Below are 18,187 nucleotides of genomic sequence, written 5' to 3'. Positions count from 1 at the left end.
ATGGGACTATAAAGTAGTAATTTATTTAAAGAAAGATGATGTACTAACATGCTAAACACTAAAATATTCTCACTACCCACTTATACCAGCATGCCCTGAACTAAAACAAAGATGTCTTATTTAAGAGCTATTTATTCTTGATCAACACGTAGACAGATATGTATAGACCCTGCATTTTATTTGCCTTGAAACCCAAAAAATTAAATAAATGTAAAAATTAATTCCACAGTTTATACACACTGTTTTGAAGAATTACAAAATGACCATCCACCCTGGTGGATCATTTCTGATAATGGCAGATGAACCGATGTGTTCTTTTTCCATTGCTGGCTGTAGAGCACTTCCTTTTGTACAGAACAGTTTTTCTCCAGCACCACGGAAACTGATTCAATACAATGCTTATTTGATACCAGACTTCACGCTGAGATAAAAGCAGCTTTTGGGTCAGACCATCTCAAAGTCCACTATTCTATTTGACTCTGAGCCTTAAATTCTTTGTTTTCTTGATAAATGGAGTCAGTGGCGTAGACCAGACCCCTCCATGGACTGCAGAGGAGTCTGAAAAGACTCTTTAACTTGTCCTTCACACAGCTGAGATCAGGCTGATTACCTACTGAGGTAATCTTCTAACCTGCTGACGACCCAGGTTCTGAAAAAAAAAATTGAAAGATTAAAAAATACAGGCAGCGACTTGGTAGAGAATTATGTGTTAAGGACAATACGTGTACAGCATGTAAGTGCTCTTTTAGGATCCTTAAACATTAACAGGCTAAAAATGACAGAAGACAACACCAACACTAGCTCCAGTTATATTTCTATAGCTGTTCTTTAAGTGAAATTTTGCAAGAATTTTTTTATGATTATCATTATTTAGGACGAATTAGTTGGAAAAGATTGCCAGCAGTGTCTCTCAAACTTCCTCCAATTAACTAACTTAACTCTGTATAAATAGACTGAATTGAATTTTGGACACCAATACATTGAATTGAAGAAAGGTCAGTTTCTGTTTGGCCTGTATTAAATTATTTCTTCCTTGTTGTGTCTTGTGATAATACCAAAAGAAAATATATTGGAAGGTGGGTCTGGATTTTAAAGCCCGTAAACAAAATTATTAGTACTTCTAAGGACTCTAAATCTGTGAACATCACCTGTGTGTCTGTTGGAGGCTGCAGAGTTCTCAGTATTATACTCACTAGGCATTTTAAAGCCCAAAGAGCCTATGAGTGGATGAGGCAGTTGAGAAGAGGGAACTGAATGAGGAAGTCGGCAATGGGAATTCACATGTAGGTGTTTGTAGGAATATTGGACATTCAGACTCTATTTAGGGCTGCAGGAAACTTGATCTGCTTCATTTGTCAAAGCAGATCTTTTCTTTCTGTAGACTGTATCAATTAGATTCTTGACTCTCTCCTTCCAGAGCCTCTTCCATGGGGAGAAACTGGAGATAGCTGGCTGGAGAAGCCTAGTGACCGCCTGCTAGACATCAACAAACCCATGTTAGCAAATTATTTAGTTGGGTTTTGTAATTTCATCTTTAGCTATGTTGCTCTGATGTGAGACTTTTCTTCAACAACATAAATGTTAGCTATTTATTGAACAACAGATTTTTCTCTATTTGCTCAAATAAATATAAATGTAAGACACTGCCTTCCTACATTACTCCAGTTTTATTTCCCTAAGCTTGTCTCATAATAAAAAAAAGTTACAACCTTCTTTAACATTAGAAGCACTATTTTAAATTAGTCACAATCTTATTAGGATTTAGTCACAAAATAAATAAAAATGTAAGAGGTTCATCTGGTCACTTAAGTTGGTAAAAAAATAGGCAGAAAAACAAATGATTAAAAAAAACAGAAAAGCCACCTGGGTGTAAGGAGCTGATCTGAGTTTGGTCCTCTGCTTGACGTCTTTAGTTCTCAGCTGTTTGTGGTTGTCCTGACTCAAGACAAACTGTGAAGTAAGCTTGGCAACTTGGATCTGGTCTTCAGATAACTGCAGTTTCTTGCACTCAGTGTCTCTGTGGGGGAAAAAAATACAGACGGTTAGGCTTTAAACTGGCTTATCATTTATTCTTCATGGAGAATATCTGATAAGCTACTAAGACACAAACTCACGTGAGAACGTAGTTCACACTGACCACGCAGTGAGGTCTGGAAGAGCGGCTGTTGTGGACAATGGTTGCATAGCTTTGCACCCACACCCAGCCTCCATGTTTTACTAACATGCGGTAATACTTTGTTGTCACTTGTCCTTTAATAAGCACTAAAAGAACACAAAGACCATAATCAGACAAAAGTAGTAAAACCTTTCAGGGTCTGGGGGACCTTCCATGTTTTACTTCTGTTAACTAGCTCTAGTTAATACAGCACTTTGGTGCAACTGGGAACCAATTAGCTAAGTAAGTTCAGAAACTTGGATCAGGTCCTCAGATAACTATCATTGGTATACTAGTGGAAACTGACTGCTGCTATGTTACTATAAACCTAGAAGTCAGTTTCAAAAATCACCTTGTTGATGAGCAAGAGTGGCTGGGTTTGAACTTTAATGTTCAAAAATACTAATCACTTGTACAATATGCAATGTAAAGGATTTTAAACTGAGAGACAACCACAAAATAAAAGTTAGACTATTCAACCTGTTTTGGTACCAGGTTGTCTTAAAGGCTGTGAAACTTAGGCATTCTGTGGGGTAAAGGAAACTGTTTGCAGTGGAATCACCACTTGTTGTCCATTTTATTTTTAGAGTTCCAATATTTGTCTTTTCATATTCCTTAGTTATTCCTTAATTGCAAATCAACTGAAAATATTCCCAGAGATTTAGAAAACTCACATAAATGGTGTGCATAGCGTAGGTGTAGAACGTCACATGTGTGAACATGGTGGTAGAGGGTTTTCTCAATCAGATCTTGAGGCTCAAAGCCTGTCAGCTCAGCAACACTGGCTCCAGCACAGCACAGGACACAAGTTAGACACTTATCTCAAAAGCAAAGGGCTGCGGTAAAGTGGTTAGCAACAGACTAGTTCAAAGCCAATATTTGAAAACAGCTATATAAAGAACATACTTTTTTTTTTACCAACATATTTTTATTGAGTTTTTACACTTTGGAAATACAAGCATGTAGTTATTTGAACAGGTTCTCTTTGTAGTTGTTACATGACAGTAATTATTTTACTCAACCCAGAGAAATAAAATAAAACAAAAAATAATAATAATTATAATAAATAATAATAATAATAAAAAGTAAAAAAACAAAACAAAGAACACAGCTTCTCAAAAACTGGGGTATCCTCACAGATTACAAATTGGTCAGATATAATTATACACATCTACACAACATGGCACACCACAGGTTCTGGCAAATCAGAGCTCAAACAAACCCTCTGTCAAGTCTAAGTCCTTAATAAAATTAATGAAAGGCCCCCAAATCCTCTCAAAAAGATACCATTTGGATTTCCTAATATATGTTATTCTTTCTAGTGGCAAATTAGACGACATCTGTTTTAACCATTGCGTGACACTAGGTCTATTGATATTTTTCCAAGTCAAAGCAATACATTTTTTTGCAGCCAATGAGCTTATATCTATGAAAGTGCGTTCTGATTTACTAAAGTTATGTTCCCCAGGGAATAAAGCTAGCAGGAACAATTTAGGATCCAGTGGAACTTGCTTTAAGATAATTTTTTCAATTATATCTTTCACCTCTGTCCAAAATGCTTTGATTTGTCTGCATTCCCACATGCAATGTATTAGAGTCCCTTTAGAATTACATTTTACACAAAGATCTGGGATGTTATTATTGTATTTATTTAAATGCACAGGTGTAACATAGATACGCATTAGCCATTTAAATTGTAGAATTCTAAGACGACTGTTTATGGACATTGTGTGAATTTTAATGCAAGCCTTTTCCCAATCCTGTTCACTGATATTTGATGATAGGTCCAAATTCCAGTTTATAAGCTTATTATTTGAGTCCTCTAATGAGTTAGAGATCAGCACATTATAAAAATCTGAAATGATGCCCTTCCTTGATTTATTCCGAGTCATTAATTTTTCAAGTAATGTAAGAGGGGGCTTGTTAAGATTGTTGTAATTTGCTTTAACAAAGCTTCTTATCTGAAGAAATTTGAAGTAATGTTTTTTATCCAGATTGAATTTGGTTTGTAGCTCTGCAAATGACAAAAATATATCAGAATTTGATGGGTAAAGGTCACCGACAGTTTTTAAACCTTGCAGGGCCCAAAGCCTAAAGGTTCCATCTGCTCTACCTGGAGCAAACAGCTGATTACCCCATATTGGGCTAAATTGGGATATGTCGTTTGGCTCCGCAAGGTAATTTCTAACATCCTGCCAAATTTTTATCATGTTTTTCAGAATGGGATTCGTAATATGTTTCTGTAACTTCTTTGACGTGTCAGAGTATATGAACAATGGAAGAGCTAAACTTAAATTGTGGGACTCCATTTCTACCCAGTGAGGATTATCTTTATCTGTAAAATAGAACATAATAGTCCTTAACTGAGTGGCCCAATAATAAAGTTTAAAGTTGGGACACTTTAACCCCCCTCTATCAAATGGTAAATAAAGCAACGAGAGGCGTAGCCTAGGCCTTCCATTATTCCACACAAAAGCCAAAATGCTTTTTTTTAACCAATTGAATAATTCAGGAGGAGGCGGCAGTGGAATGCTTTGAAAGAGGTATAATAGCTTTGGAAGTATATTCATTTTAAGGACATTAACTCTTCCCAATATGGATATAGGCAGAGATGTCCAGTTGTCAATTGAGGTAGCTATTGTTTTCATTAAGAGTTCGTAATTGGATTTGACCACCTGTTGTAGTTCAGGGAAAATCTGAACACCCAAATATGTGAAATGTTCCACTACTTTAAATTGCTTAATCTCACTGATAGGGTTAATCCTTTCACCTAGATTTAATACCAGAATAGAGGATTTTGTATTATTTACTTTGTAGCCAGAGACTCTCCCAAATTCCTGGATCACTTCCATCACCGCTGGAATTGAGTTTTTTAGATCTGTTAGAAATAAAATAACATCATCAGCAAATAGAGATATTTTGTGCTCTGTGGGACCCACGGTGATCCCAGAGATTTGTGGATGGAGACGAATAGCTAATGCCAAAGGCTCGATTGCTAGTGTGAACAGTAAGGGAGAGAGAGGGCATCCCTGACGACAACCCTTCCTGATTTGAATCGCCCTTGAAAATATTTTATTAGATACTATTTCCGCAGTTGGATTATTATATAATATTTTAACCCATTTAATAAAGTTACTACCACAATTCAATCTTTCCAATATGTTAAAAAGATAGGGCCATTCAACCCTATCAAAAGCCTTCTCTGCGTCCACTGAAAGAAGAGCTGTGTCTTTAGCGTTCTTTTTGAACCAAATAATATTCAGGACCCTTCTAATATTGTGGTATCCTTGCCTCCCAACCACAAATCCATTTTGATCTTTATTGATAATATCTGGTAAGATTTTTTGCAGTCGAAATGCCAATAGTTTACAAATGATTTTGAGATCAGAGTTAAGTAGGCTGATGGGTCTCAGGTTTTCACATTTATTGGGAGGTTTACCAGGTTTTGGCAGGAGAACAATTAGAGCCTGATTTAAAGAAGGAGGCAAGGTGCCATTTTTAAATGACTCCATGAACATGTCTAGAAGGGGACAGAGCAATTTGTCCCTAAATTTTTTGTAAAAGTCAATGGGGACACCATCAGGTCCTGGTTGCTTACCAGATTTCATTCCATTAATGGCCTGTGCTAATTCCTCTTTATTTATTTCCATATTTAAGTCTACTCTACAATCTTCTGCAATGACAGGAATATATAGTCTACCCAAAAACTTGTCTAATTCCACTTGGTCTAACTGTCCTTTAGAGTCATATAATTTCTGATAATAATCTTTAAAAGCATTATTAATATCCCTTGGATCTATTAGAGTTTTATCCTGTGTTTCAATTGATGTAATCGAGGTTGTTGTTTCAAGCTGTTTAATCTGCCAAGCTAGAAGTTTTCCAGCCTTGTCCCCCTGTTCGTAAAAATTTTGCTTCAATCTTAAGAGACTGGATGCAGCTCTAAGACTGGACATTTTGTCATATTCTGCTCTGAGAATCATCAGCTGTTTTTTCAATTCAGTATCATTTGTTTGAAAGACCCTCTCCTGAATGTTTTTTATTTTATTTTCTAGGTGGTGCCTTTTAGTTTTGGCCTCCTTGGACTTATTGCCTGTAAAGCTAATAATATGACCTCTAATAAATGCTTTAAAGGCCTCCCATCTGATGCATGCTGTTGTTTGATTTGTGTTAAACTCAAAGAACTCATCAATTTGTTGTCCTATATATTTAACAAAATCCTCATCCTGCAACCATTTATGCTGAAAAAAAAGAACATATTTTTACATGATTGGGTGAGATTCTTCAGGAAGCAGCAAATGTGTCTCCTACCTCATGTCCAAAAAGATGAGTTTTAAGTCCAGGTTTGCCCGAAACATAAACATGTTGCTGTGAAGTTTGATTTCAGTGATCCCACTCGGGGGCAGGGAATGGCCGACTCCCACCAAACCCACAATCTGATAACAGCATTCGTACAATGTCATCTCAGTCCTGTGTAGACTGAGTTTTAGGTAGCCACTGCAATGGATCACCTAGAAAACAGCATGACAGTTTTCCCATGGTACTTCATATACAGTACACACAAGGACAAAGTTGTTGGAAAGTCTCTTAACAACTAAAAAGCCCACAATGATCTTCAACCTCTTGGAAGACCATTGTGGTCTACCAGACCTGTGACTGGAACCGAGCTTTCTGACATTAACAGTAGTACATTTCTCTCCAGAATGCCTTGATAGTCTTGCAATTTCATCATACTCTGCACAGATTCGAGGCACCCTGTACAAGATGCAGTAAAGCAGCCTCAGAATCAAACTGAGCGTCCTCCATTTTTCACAGTGGAAACGGTGTTCTTTTCTCGATAACTCCTGGCCACATAGTGCTGATGTGCCTTGTCAGAATGCTCTAGTTTTGTCTCATGACTTTATGTTAATAGTGGATAAAAAAATAAATGCAGAAATGTATATTTAATTAAAAGCATATTTAATACCTTTCAATTGTTATGCATTCTGGGATTAACATTTACTATATGAGTCTTTGTGTCTCCTACACAGGACCCTAACCCTAAGTCCGTCATGACTGGGTTCCAAAGGTAAACTGGTGCTATCAGGTCTGTCTGATAATTTTATGGTTGCCGATGGACGGAATCTAAAGGAGTAATAGTGAAACGATGAGTATCTGGCTGGAGAACTTCAAGATATTTGCTTTTTGCAAATGAAGCAACTGGAGTGAGATTGGGGCTATAGCACTCAAACAAACAGAATCTGTTAACAGAACCTCCAGATTGTGGGTAAGTATCAGCTTCAGGCAGAAGAGTCTTAACTTCTCCACAGGTGTGGCATGGCTGATAGGTTTTTTCCCAGTCATCCCCAGCCAGATTTGTCTCCATGTACAGACAAATCTCCCGTTTTTCTTTTTTCTTTTTTGGCTGATACAAGCCATACATGCACAGAAGTGATTTGATTGGTAGAATCTGCTACAAAACCATATTAGTAGCAAATCCATAATTCCGTTGTCAAATCTTAAGATCCAAACCTTTTTATCAATTATGGCAGAAGAGCGCATACAGTGTCAACGGGGCAGCCTGCATCAAACCACTATGCCAAGAGATTTCAGAGAAACTGGACACCTAAAGTACATCATCAAATGACATCATCGCAGTGTCAACAGACACACTCACAGCCCACCCATGGACTGGGGAGTGTAGTACATGCTCATGGTGGACTTTTGGCATAAGACTTTTGGCATATGTTTGGCATAACATATAGGCAACAATTTGAATTCACTACGAACGTTTACACGATCCACATTCACATTGATCCTTGGCATCTTGTGGCACAGTTGTGGGAGCCGCAGGCATCCTGTCGCACTCTGTCACCATTGTGGCCAGGGATACAGTGCTAGCGTATTTATCAATACATTAAAATTAATTAATTTCAATAATTTATGCTCAGTTCATTCAATGGCTCTTCCTCAACCTCTCTGCACCTTATACATACACATAGTGCAATGTAAGACATTGTTTCCATGTGAAGTAAATGCAGTCACATTGTATTCCAGATCTTATAGTGTTTATTACATAACAACCAATAAAATCACAATTTGAAAGTAATTATTGATTAACAGGCAATAGTTATTAACTAGTTTAATTATTATATCAACCTCTTGGTAACTGAATTGTGCTCGTGAGGAGTGTAAGACATTTTTGTGGTGGACTATTGGCATAAATTTGATGCCATTGGACTTAACCTGTAGATGGAAGTAATTTAGATACTCACTTTAGGATTCTACGGTGGCCCTGAGGTGCAAACCACTTCAGCAAATTGAAAGCACAATTACAAATTACAAAAGCACTACAACCTTAACAGAAGGACTGCAACATTAATGGAAGAACTACAACATTAACGGAAGAACTACAACATTAACGGAAGAACTACAACATTAACGAAATGGAAAGGGTATGTCCCAGTTGGAGATCGCTGATTGGACGACAGTGCTTTTGAACCCAAAGTTATCGCTTGAGCGGGTCGGCCCGTTGTTGCAATACGTTATAGCGTCCGCCATATTGAAAGTGTCTTATCTACCAGCAAGCTAATACAGGTAAATGGACTGAACTTTGTAAAGTGCTGTTCTGCAAAATATTTCAAGTTAATGAATGCCACAGACACAAACGCTCACACATTATTATATATAGGAATGAAAAAAAAAAACAAAGGACAACGTTTCGAACTTTTTGATGTGATTATTTAAATGTTTTCTGGCACAAGAATTACATGTGGTACAGCTGATTCTGATAAATCGTTTTTATTGATGAACACATACAGTACATGTGTGGATACATCACCTTTACAGTGATGTATTCATGAACATATTAACACAATTCCATAATTCAATGTGAATTTGCTATTTCAAGATATGAATTAAAAAATTTAACGTAAAGGCATTGGCTCCACTTTGTACAGTAAAACCGTTGAAGTCCACGCAGCACGTTTTCTCCACTGCCACTGTCAAGATGGCGGTGACGTAAGTAGGACTCAGCATATAAGTATTCATACTTATTGTCCAATCAGCGATTTCTTAGGTCTCCAACTGGGACATACCCTTTCTGTTTCGTTAATGTTGTAGTGCTTTCGTTAATGTTGTAGTGCTTTTGTAATTTGTAATTGTGCTTTCAATTTGCTGAAGTGGTTTGCACCTCAGAGCCACCGTAGGATTGACTTTTCCCAGGCTGCCTGAACTTGGTTACTTATAGAATCCCTCTTTACTTTGACCCTTTCATACCACAGACAGTGCAGCTTTTTGTTTAGTCTCTTCTGCTTTTCTGGACATACAACATTTGCATACTCAACTTTTGAAAATATGAACATAACAAACTGATTGGAGTTTTCCACACATCATTCATTTGATTTTTAAAAAATACTTTTATTGGTTGTGTTGAAACTGGTGTCTCTCCTCTTTTGCCGTGGGATTATTAGGTTCCCTGAGCTTTATGCACAGTTTACAGGTCAGAGCGCTAGATAATGTTGAAGTTATCAGTGCTGTGAGAAATCTCAAATTAGAATTAAAAAACCATGCTGCACATACCTTATAGCCCCCACATGTCAATCCTGCATTCCTTTTGGCAAGAACACATTTCATCCTCAAAAAGAAGGATCGTTCAACTTTGTATTCTGGAGCATAGAAACCAAAGCATTGAGTCACATTTTGTACAGACAATATTACCTTTATATTCTTTATTGTTTTTCAGCAACATGGTGTAGAAGGCGCTCTAGCTTAATGTAAATATAGAAAACGACAAACACACAAGGCAAACCTATTCCACCTATTAGACACAGGTCTAATAAGTGGAATAGGTTTGCCTTGTGTGTCGCCCCACACTCAGCAGATTGAAAGGATTTTCCATTTTGATTTCTTTCATCTAGTTTAAATGATCATACACATTAAAATTAGAACATTAAAAACACTTTAGAACAACCTAAATTGTGAGAGCTTGAGGTACCTGGACAGCAGTGATGGTGAGGTGGCTGTTGAAAACTTAGTACTGTCGTCATCTCGTCATGGTCTGATGGGTGGATGTATTCAAATATACTGTTTCCTGTTAGTTCAACCTGCAACGTGCACATTTGCAGCAGCTAATATTTTTTCCAGGCTATATAGTGTTCATTGTCACAACTAAACACTAACAGATCGATCCAAATCACATGCTTACAGACCCAAAAGGTAAGCTACTTATAGTAATACTTATAAATATATTAAAATATATATCAAATAGATGATATACCATAATATATAAAATATATTCATGGGGAAACTGTGTTTGAAATTGTTTGTCCCATCGATCTCAATGGGACAAACCTGGCAAAAAACAGTTATTTAAAAAAAAAAATGAATGAATTGTATCATACAAGAAAAAGCCCACAGATCTGAGCTGGAGTCGTACCTGGGACAAGCCGAGGTGGACAGATGCTGTTTCGGAGATGTACATGATTTTCCCATCAGATGCAACAACAAACAGAAAGCCATCTAGAGTCTAAAAACAAGAAGACAAGGTTGGTGCCATTTTCCATCAGCAAGAAAGATTTATAGTTTTGCTTTTGCTCAGCTCAGGTTATAGCAGGAAATAATATTAGCTACCATAACTATGCAGATGACACACAGCTCTACATTACGATGTCACCAGGTGACTCAGAGCCCATCCAATCACTGAACAGATGCTTAGAACAGATAAATGTGTGGATGTGCCAAAACTTTCTCCAGCTGAACAGAAACAAAACTGAAGTTATTATTTTTGGACCTAAAGAGGAACGATCTAGAGTCAACGCACAGCTTCAGTTATTACAACTGAAAACTAGCGATCAGGCCAGAAACCTGGGAGTAGTGATGGACTCTGACCTGAACCTCCAGAGCCACATAAAGTCAGTTACAAAGTCGGCCTTCTATCACCTGAAGAACATTTCCAGGATTAAAGGACTAATGTATCAGCCAGATCTAGAGAAACTCATCCATGCGTTCATCTTCAGTCGTATTGATTATTGCAACAGCATCTTCACAGGTCTGTCCAACAAATCAATCAAACAGCTGCAGCTGATCCAGAATGCTGCTGCTGGCGTTCTCACTAAAACCAGGAAGATAGAGCACATAACACCAGTTTTAAAGTCCCTCCACTGGCTCCCTGTAGCTCAAAGAATAGACTTTAAAATACTGTTGTTAGTTTATAAATCACTGAGCGGCTTAGCACCACAATACATTAAAGATCTGCTGTTGTTGTATCAACCTTCCAGACCTCTCAGGTCTTCCGGTTCTGGTTCTGCTCTGCATCCCCAGAACCAGAACCAAATGAGGAGAAGCAGCTTTCAGCATCTATGCACCACGAATTTGGAACAAACTTCCAGAAAACTGTAAAACAGCTGAAACACTGACTTCTTTTAAATCTCAACTGAAAACCCACCTGTTTAGAATTGTATTTGAAATGTAATCAATTACAAATTTATTGATGGAACTTGACTTAATGATTGATTCTATATTGTATTGTGTTTCTGTGTTTGTAATGATGTAAAGCACTTTGAAATGCCTTGCTGCTGAAATGTGCTATACAAATAAAATTTGATTGATTGATTGATTGATTTTGAGAAAAAGCAAAACTATAACTAATGCCAGCAAAAGGTTCTCCAGACATTTTAGAATATCTGTATGAACACAGCTTATATTACATGTGCTGTATATATATATGGAATTACATTTAAGTCAATAGTCCCACAGTGCAGTACAGTAGTCTCTACCCATGAAAGCCTACTATATCACACAGCAGTTTTCACTTCAGTGTAATCCTATTCATATTGTGAGAATGAGATGTCTGCTGTTTTTACCTTTTTCCCAAGGTTTTTGTTTGAAATCATCACACACATTTTAATTCCAGAAAAACATAGCTATGCAGATAAAATAAGCACGTTTCAAATAATTATTTCATTTTCACGGGAAGATGATTATCTGAACCAACTTGTGTGAAAAATAATTGCCTCCTAAACTTACAACAATTGTCATCTGCTGTTAGAGATAACTGTCATTGTGTGAGGGAATTTTGGTTCTCTTTTTTTGCTTTGCAGAACAGCTTTAATTCAACCACGTTGTTAGTTTTGAAGTATGCGTTACTAGTTTGCAGTTCTGCCACAGCACCTCAATCAAATTTAAGTCTGAATGCCTTCTGTTTTTTTGAGCCATTCAGAAATATGTTTGTAGGGTGTGTTGATGACCCAATGACCCAAACACATTTTTGCAGCATCTTGCTGCAAACCTTTTTCACAGTTAAAATTCCACATATAAAAATCACAGTTCTTCACAAAGATCCAATCATGATTTAGCAAAGCGTAAATTAAAGGCAAAGAGAGTGACTTGAATAAGAATGTCTTCAGCTGCTATTGAAATGAATAAAGATTCTGAAGACAAGATAAAAAACAAAGATAGCTCATTCCACAGTCTTCAGAAGTTTCCCTCAAGTTTTATACTTGATCTTTGGGATGACGAGTAGAGCAAAGGTTATATTCATTTCTTTCAAACTTGGCAGTTTGTTAGTTCAACTTAATAATAGATATTTATTTTGTTAGAAAAGATATACTGCCCTGTGGAAAGCATTAAAACTGATTGAGTACAAAGCATTACTTTAATTGAAAACACTACAACATGTCATATTCAAACAACAGCAGGAGAAAATGAAAGACAATGTACTTACTTGTAAAAGGTGGGAGCTCAACATGTTCAGACCCAAACTTGGCAAATTGCTCCATCCACCCATACCTACAATGATGTAATGATAATTCAAATTATATATTTACCTGTGTATATGAATATGTATAGTTGCATAATTAAACAAGTGTTATGAAATACATTACTAGCATTGAGAGCTTTAATATCTGATACAGCTAAATAGCTAATAGCTACTGTTGTCCAAGCAGTACATCCACTAAATATTGTGCAGGTTTATTACTAACATTTTCCACAAATAAAAACTCTCAATCTGTTAATGTAACAGCAACCCAGACTTGCATGGCCAGATTTGCTGAGCACTGACCAAATTTCTCTACTATAAACACAAAGACTATCTTAGTCTTTTTATTTTACCTTTGAAATCACACACTTTTCAACTGACCACACCTATAAACCAGTCGATGATATAAATTCAACAGTTGTTGCTAAAAGGATGATTAAAATAAAGAATGAAGGAGATTTTCTGTTTGGGGTGAAGAGCTGAATATGAGGGAGTTCTGAAAGTAAGTCCTTGACCTTGAAATAATAAAGAAGGATCCATTTATAATGTAAAGGTACAAATTAGTATACAAAGATGGACTATACAATTCCAGGCTTCAAAATTGAACAAACTTCAGAAATGAATGGGAAATCTGTATAAAAAAAAGGCAAATACAAACCTCATGATACACATTTTTAAGCCTTTACGGTTTAGAAATTTGCTTCTGTAAGCATCCTGAAAAAATATTGCATAAATCTCTTGTAAATTCTGACAAGGCAGTAGTCGTTGTCTTTGGACCAGAACTTCTAAAACAGAAACTGCTTCATCAATCATTTAATATGGATATAATTGGATGGTGCAAGTCTGGACATGTGACCATTAGGTCATGTATCTTCATTCCAAACACTGAACTGCCTGCTGTGAATATTCACCTTTATTACATCCCCACAGAGTTTATGAACGCCCATCAGCTGATTGGGTTGCTACATATGATATGATCCAAACAGGAGTTACCAGACTCCAGAATAAATATGCATAAACTTTTTTATTCTCTAGAATAGCACCAATGAGCTAAATAATGTCTTTAAGAGACTCAAACCCAAGAACTGCAGGACAAGAAGGTCCACTACCAACAGCTAAAAAACGAGTTCATTCATTTTTTACTGACCACCCAGTTCAGCCAATGATCAATCAGTTTTGTGAAATTAACTGAAGGTGCATCTCATGAGCCATCAACTGGTAAATATGTAATATATAAAACTGGAGAACAACACAATGTTACATTTCTGACAGTGAAAGGATTAAAAGAAGAGTGAGACTGTGATGGAGGAGTTAGGGAGTAAAGCAGAGGAAGAGGAGAAGAGGCCAAGGACATAATAATGCGGTCATAATGTCTCCACTGATCCAACACCATCAGGTAATAGTTTGCAACCCACAACAAGATTCTGATGGAGTTCCTCTCATCCTTCTCCTCATTCCTTAATCACATCGAAGAATTTTTCTCAGCATGTAAAGAAAGACAGGACAGTAATTCCTACAGCACATTGTCTCACATATGTCCCTATTCCTACCTTAGCTTTTTTTTCTTTGTGCTCTGCTTTCTGTGTCACAAACTGCAATAAAAGCATAAATGTGAATCTTGTCCAGTCTCTTGCCATTGATCTCCCACCATTGCAATTTACAATTTTTGTCATCAAAATTTTAGCCATAGTTTACCTCATGATATTCCTCCAGAGTACTATATTGACAACATGACTAATCTATTTGACTGTCTTATCTGTACTCAATGAAACAAGTCCTGGGCATTCTGAAGCGTTATATATTCATTGGTGCAGGTATTTTGAGAAAGAAGCTTGCTTTTGCATGTAATCCATTTTGTTTTGCTATTTGTACAAATTGTTTTGAGAAATCCCAGCACTATTTGGCAGTTGTCGAGAATAATTCAAGAAATGCACCAAAGCAACTGAGAAAAACAGCAACTTTTCTTCTTTTTGTTGACATGTTACACGACATAGAAAATAATCCTACATCACTTCATCTGTTTCCTCTTGTACATTCTGCTCTGTCTTCTCAAACTCCCAGTCACTCGTGATGGCTAAGTTTTTTCTTTCCATTGTCACTACTGTATATGTACTGTATGCTCGGTATGAAGGATTGCTGGAAAGTCAACGACTCAATACAATCTGCTATGTTTCCTTAGAGAGAAACTTTTTATGATGAACTGAGCTAAATGCTCAGTTATTGATAACTAGAATTAAATGGAATATATGTGAGATTGAATTGAAAAGACTTCTTTTTCCAAAGTGCCTCGAAAGGAAATTCATTGTTAATTGGTGCTATAAGAAATAAGCTGAATTTAAATGAATCTGTAAGATATGATCAGTTACCTTACACATCAATGGAAAGTTAATGAATTAACAATACAAATCAAACATGACACATGGCACAGTAATGCTGTAGGTACAATGAGCAGGCAAACAACGTAACTGTCATCTCCAAATCCTTACATGTCAGAAGTAGGTTCATGAAAGATTAATAAAAAAAATCGGTTTTACATATATAGAGAGAGTGAAAAAAGAGAGAAAAAGAGATGAAGACAATTTTATTTGACTGCTATGGGGAAAATTTTCTGCCATAATTCAAGAGCACACATTTTCATTTTGAAAATTCATTTTTCTCAAAACTTGTAATGTTTACTCAAACCTTTCTCACCGCTCTCTTGCAGAACTCTCTACTTGTTTACATTCTCTGCTTTCTTTTGTCTTCTGGCAACCTCTCAGCCAATAGAATCAAAGTGTTGTACAGGGTTCATTTGTTTCCTTTTAGCGGCTGTGCCTGTGTGTCTATCCATTGGATGTAGGGATGTTGGGTGAACAAACTCCTGCCTAATATCAGAAAGATGTTAGTGATCAGTAGCACACTGCTAGTGGATGTTTAGAGTAACATGGAACAGAAAGCTGAGGCTGTTGTTTCTCCTTACATATAGTGGGTGGCGCAGGTTGCTACAATCGATAGTAGCCACACAGGCACACCCGCTAGAAGGAAACAAACAAACCCAGTAAAACACTTTCATTCTATTGGCTGAGAGGTCACCAGCGCATTTTGTTCCAGAAGCAAGCAGTTTCCTACAGGAGCAGAGAGTCCGACCAGAGACTATGGCTCTACAAGTTTTGAGAACAAAAGACATGAAGTCCTGCTTTCAAAACAAAAATAGCAAAAGTATTAAAAGTTTTGAGAACAAAAGACATGAAGTCCTACTTTCAGACTGAAAATATGTGCTCTTGGAATGTGGCAGAAAAGTTCCCCTATAAAACTTTGTTTGTTTTTTTCTTGTTTGTTTAATTATTTCTCTGTTTCTGTTGTTTGACAATCGTTCAAGCAGAATCAAGGTACTGCAGCAGGTGGGTTCTATCACAGGACCGTTTGAAAATTTAGTGAAACTCTTGAGTTCTGTGGAAACATATCCTGGGTTTTCACTTTCAACTCTGTGTGTCACATTAACTCTTTGCTGTAGCAAGATTCCTATTCTTTGTTTTCTACATTTTTTCGTTGTTGTTTGTTTTGATAATGTCCTTATTCCATCACTAAATTTCTAATTACATTGACAAGAAATTTGCACTTTTTCAGGGTTCTATTTCTCTTCCGTTGCCATGGTGAAACGCATTATCTGTCTAGGGTTGATGACGTGATTAGGTTTATTCAGAGTATCTGCCTTCTACTCAGAGCTTGTTAATCCTGTTTTCTGAACGGGCCCCCAGGAGATCCACAAGAACCAGATCAAATTTCAGACTGTGAGCTTTTGGTACCAATGAACACTTCACACCAGAAGACCCAAAAGTAATCAAGACTTTAACAACTCACTTATTATTCAATCTCCGTTAACACCTTTCAAAAACTGCACTGCGATCAGAATCAATTATTCTTAAGCCCAAAGAAACAGGGAAGCATATCCAGCATTCAGGAGACATAATAATAATAATAATAATAATAATAATAATAATAATAATAATAATAATAATAATAATAATGATAATAATAATAACAATAATAATAATAACAATAATAATAATAATAATAATAATAATAATAATGATAATAATAATAATAATGATAATGATAATAATAATAATAACAATAATAATAATAACAATAACAATAATAATAACAATAACAATAATAATAACAATAACAATAATAATAATGATAATAATAATAATAATAATAATAATGATAATAATAATGATAATAATAACAATAACAATAATAATAATAATAACAATAATAATAATAATAATAATAACAATAATGATAATAATAATAACAATAATAATAATAATAACAATAATAATAATAATAATAATTTAACCCTAGCTCTTATTATTATTGTAAATATTAATATTATTAATTGTAATGCGTTTATTATTATTATTGATGTTATTATAGTTTCTATTATTATTAATATTACTAAAAAAACATACTAGAAGTAGTAAACTAGCCTAAAATGGAAGTTAAACATAATTTAATTTGCATAGAATTATAAAAGACTAATAAATATTCAATTAAAATAATTGTGCAAAAGTCATAAAACTCGAGTTTATGTTAGTATTACTACATTATGAAATACAATCGGTGATGCAGATGCATAAAAGAATTAGAGCAGTTTTTAATGATCTTCATGCATATAAAGAACCGCAAAGCGACCTTGTCTAGTTCGAGTAAAATGAACGTTTTTAGCATTTATTATTATTATCATTATTATTATTATTATTATTATTATTATTATTATTATTATTATTATTATCATAGTTCTGTTGAGATTTTTGGGGGAGAAAGAATAGATACTTCCTGCTTTGAACTGACTTTGACTGTAAAGGCCTTTCATAGTTCCTGAATTGACAGAAATCTCTTACCGTGTGTGAAGAAAGCTCTCATCCTCAGGTAGCTGCTGGTCAGCCGGATGATGGAGGCCTTGTCCAGCTGGGAGGTGATGGCCGCCGGCAGAGGAAGCAGTTTTGCCAGCTCATAAAACTCCCCATTCTCTCTTTCTCTCCGCGTCTTTGCAGCGTTTCTAGATTTTTCTTTCATTTCTAGGACGGAATTTCGCACAAAAGAGAAAAACCGCCTGCTAGCCTCTTTCACGAGCTGTTCCCAGAAAACCGCGTGCGAACAACATGCATTGGAGCATCATGATGACGGTCTCTAACCTTGAAATGATGGACGCCAAGTCATTTTCATGCAAAAAAAAAAAGAAAAAAGCCCTTTCGGGATTCCGGGTTAGTTTGCGGTTACTTCCTCTGTAACCGCAAACTAACCTGTTT

General features: G+C 36.0%; 1 protein-coding gene across 1 annotated transcript; it reads right to left on the bottom strand.

Annotated features, from left to right (window-relative positions):
* Positions 1-602: 602 nt before the first annotated feature.
* On the bottom strand, positions 603-17,954 carry LOC102229277 (single-minded homolog 2-like). The gene is made up of 10 exons (XM_023341807.1): positions 17,780-17,954; positions 12,855-12,919; positions 10,569-10,658; positions 10,128-10,236; positions 9,713-9,798; positions 6,464-6,663; positions 2,830-2,936; positions 2,115-2,262; positions 1,864-2,017; positions 603-649 (listed from the first exon to the last, which is right to left on the bottom strand). Exons 1-10 carry the CDS (start codon positions 17,952-17,954, stop codon positions 611-613), a joined length of 1,173 nt encoding a protein of 390 aa, XP_023197575.1. The 3' UTR covers positions 603-610.
* Between the last annotated feature and the right edge of the window lie 233 nt (positions 17,955-18,187).

This window comes from Xiphophorus maculatus, chromosome 11 (assembly GCF_002775205.1).
Source record: "Xiphophorus maculatus strain JP 163 A chromosome 11, X_maculatus-5.0-male, whole genome shotgun sequence".
NCBI lineage: Eukaryota > Metazoa > Chordata > Actinopteri > Cyprinodontiformes > Poeciliidae > Xiphophorus > Xiphophorus maculatus.
The sequence above is the reverse complement of the archived record's forward strand: the minus strand, read 5'-3'. Positions and strand labels throughout refer to the sequence as shown.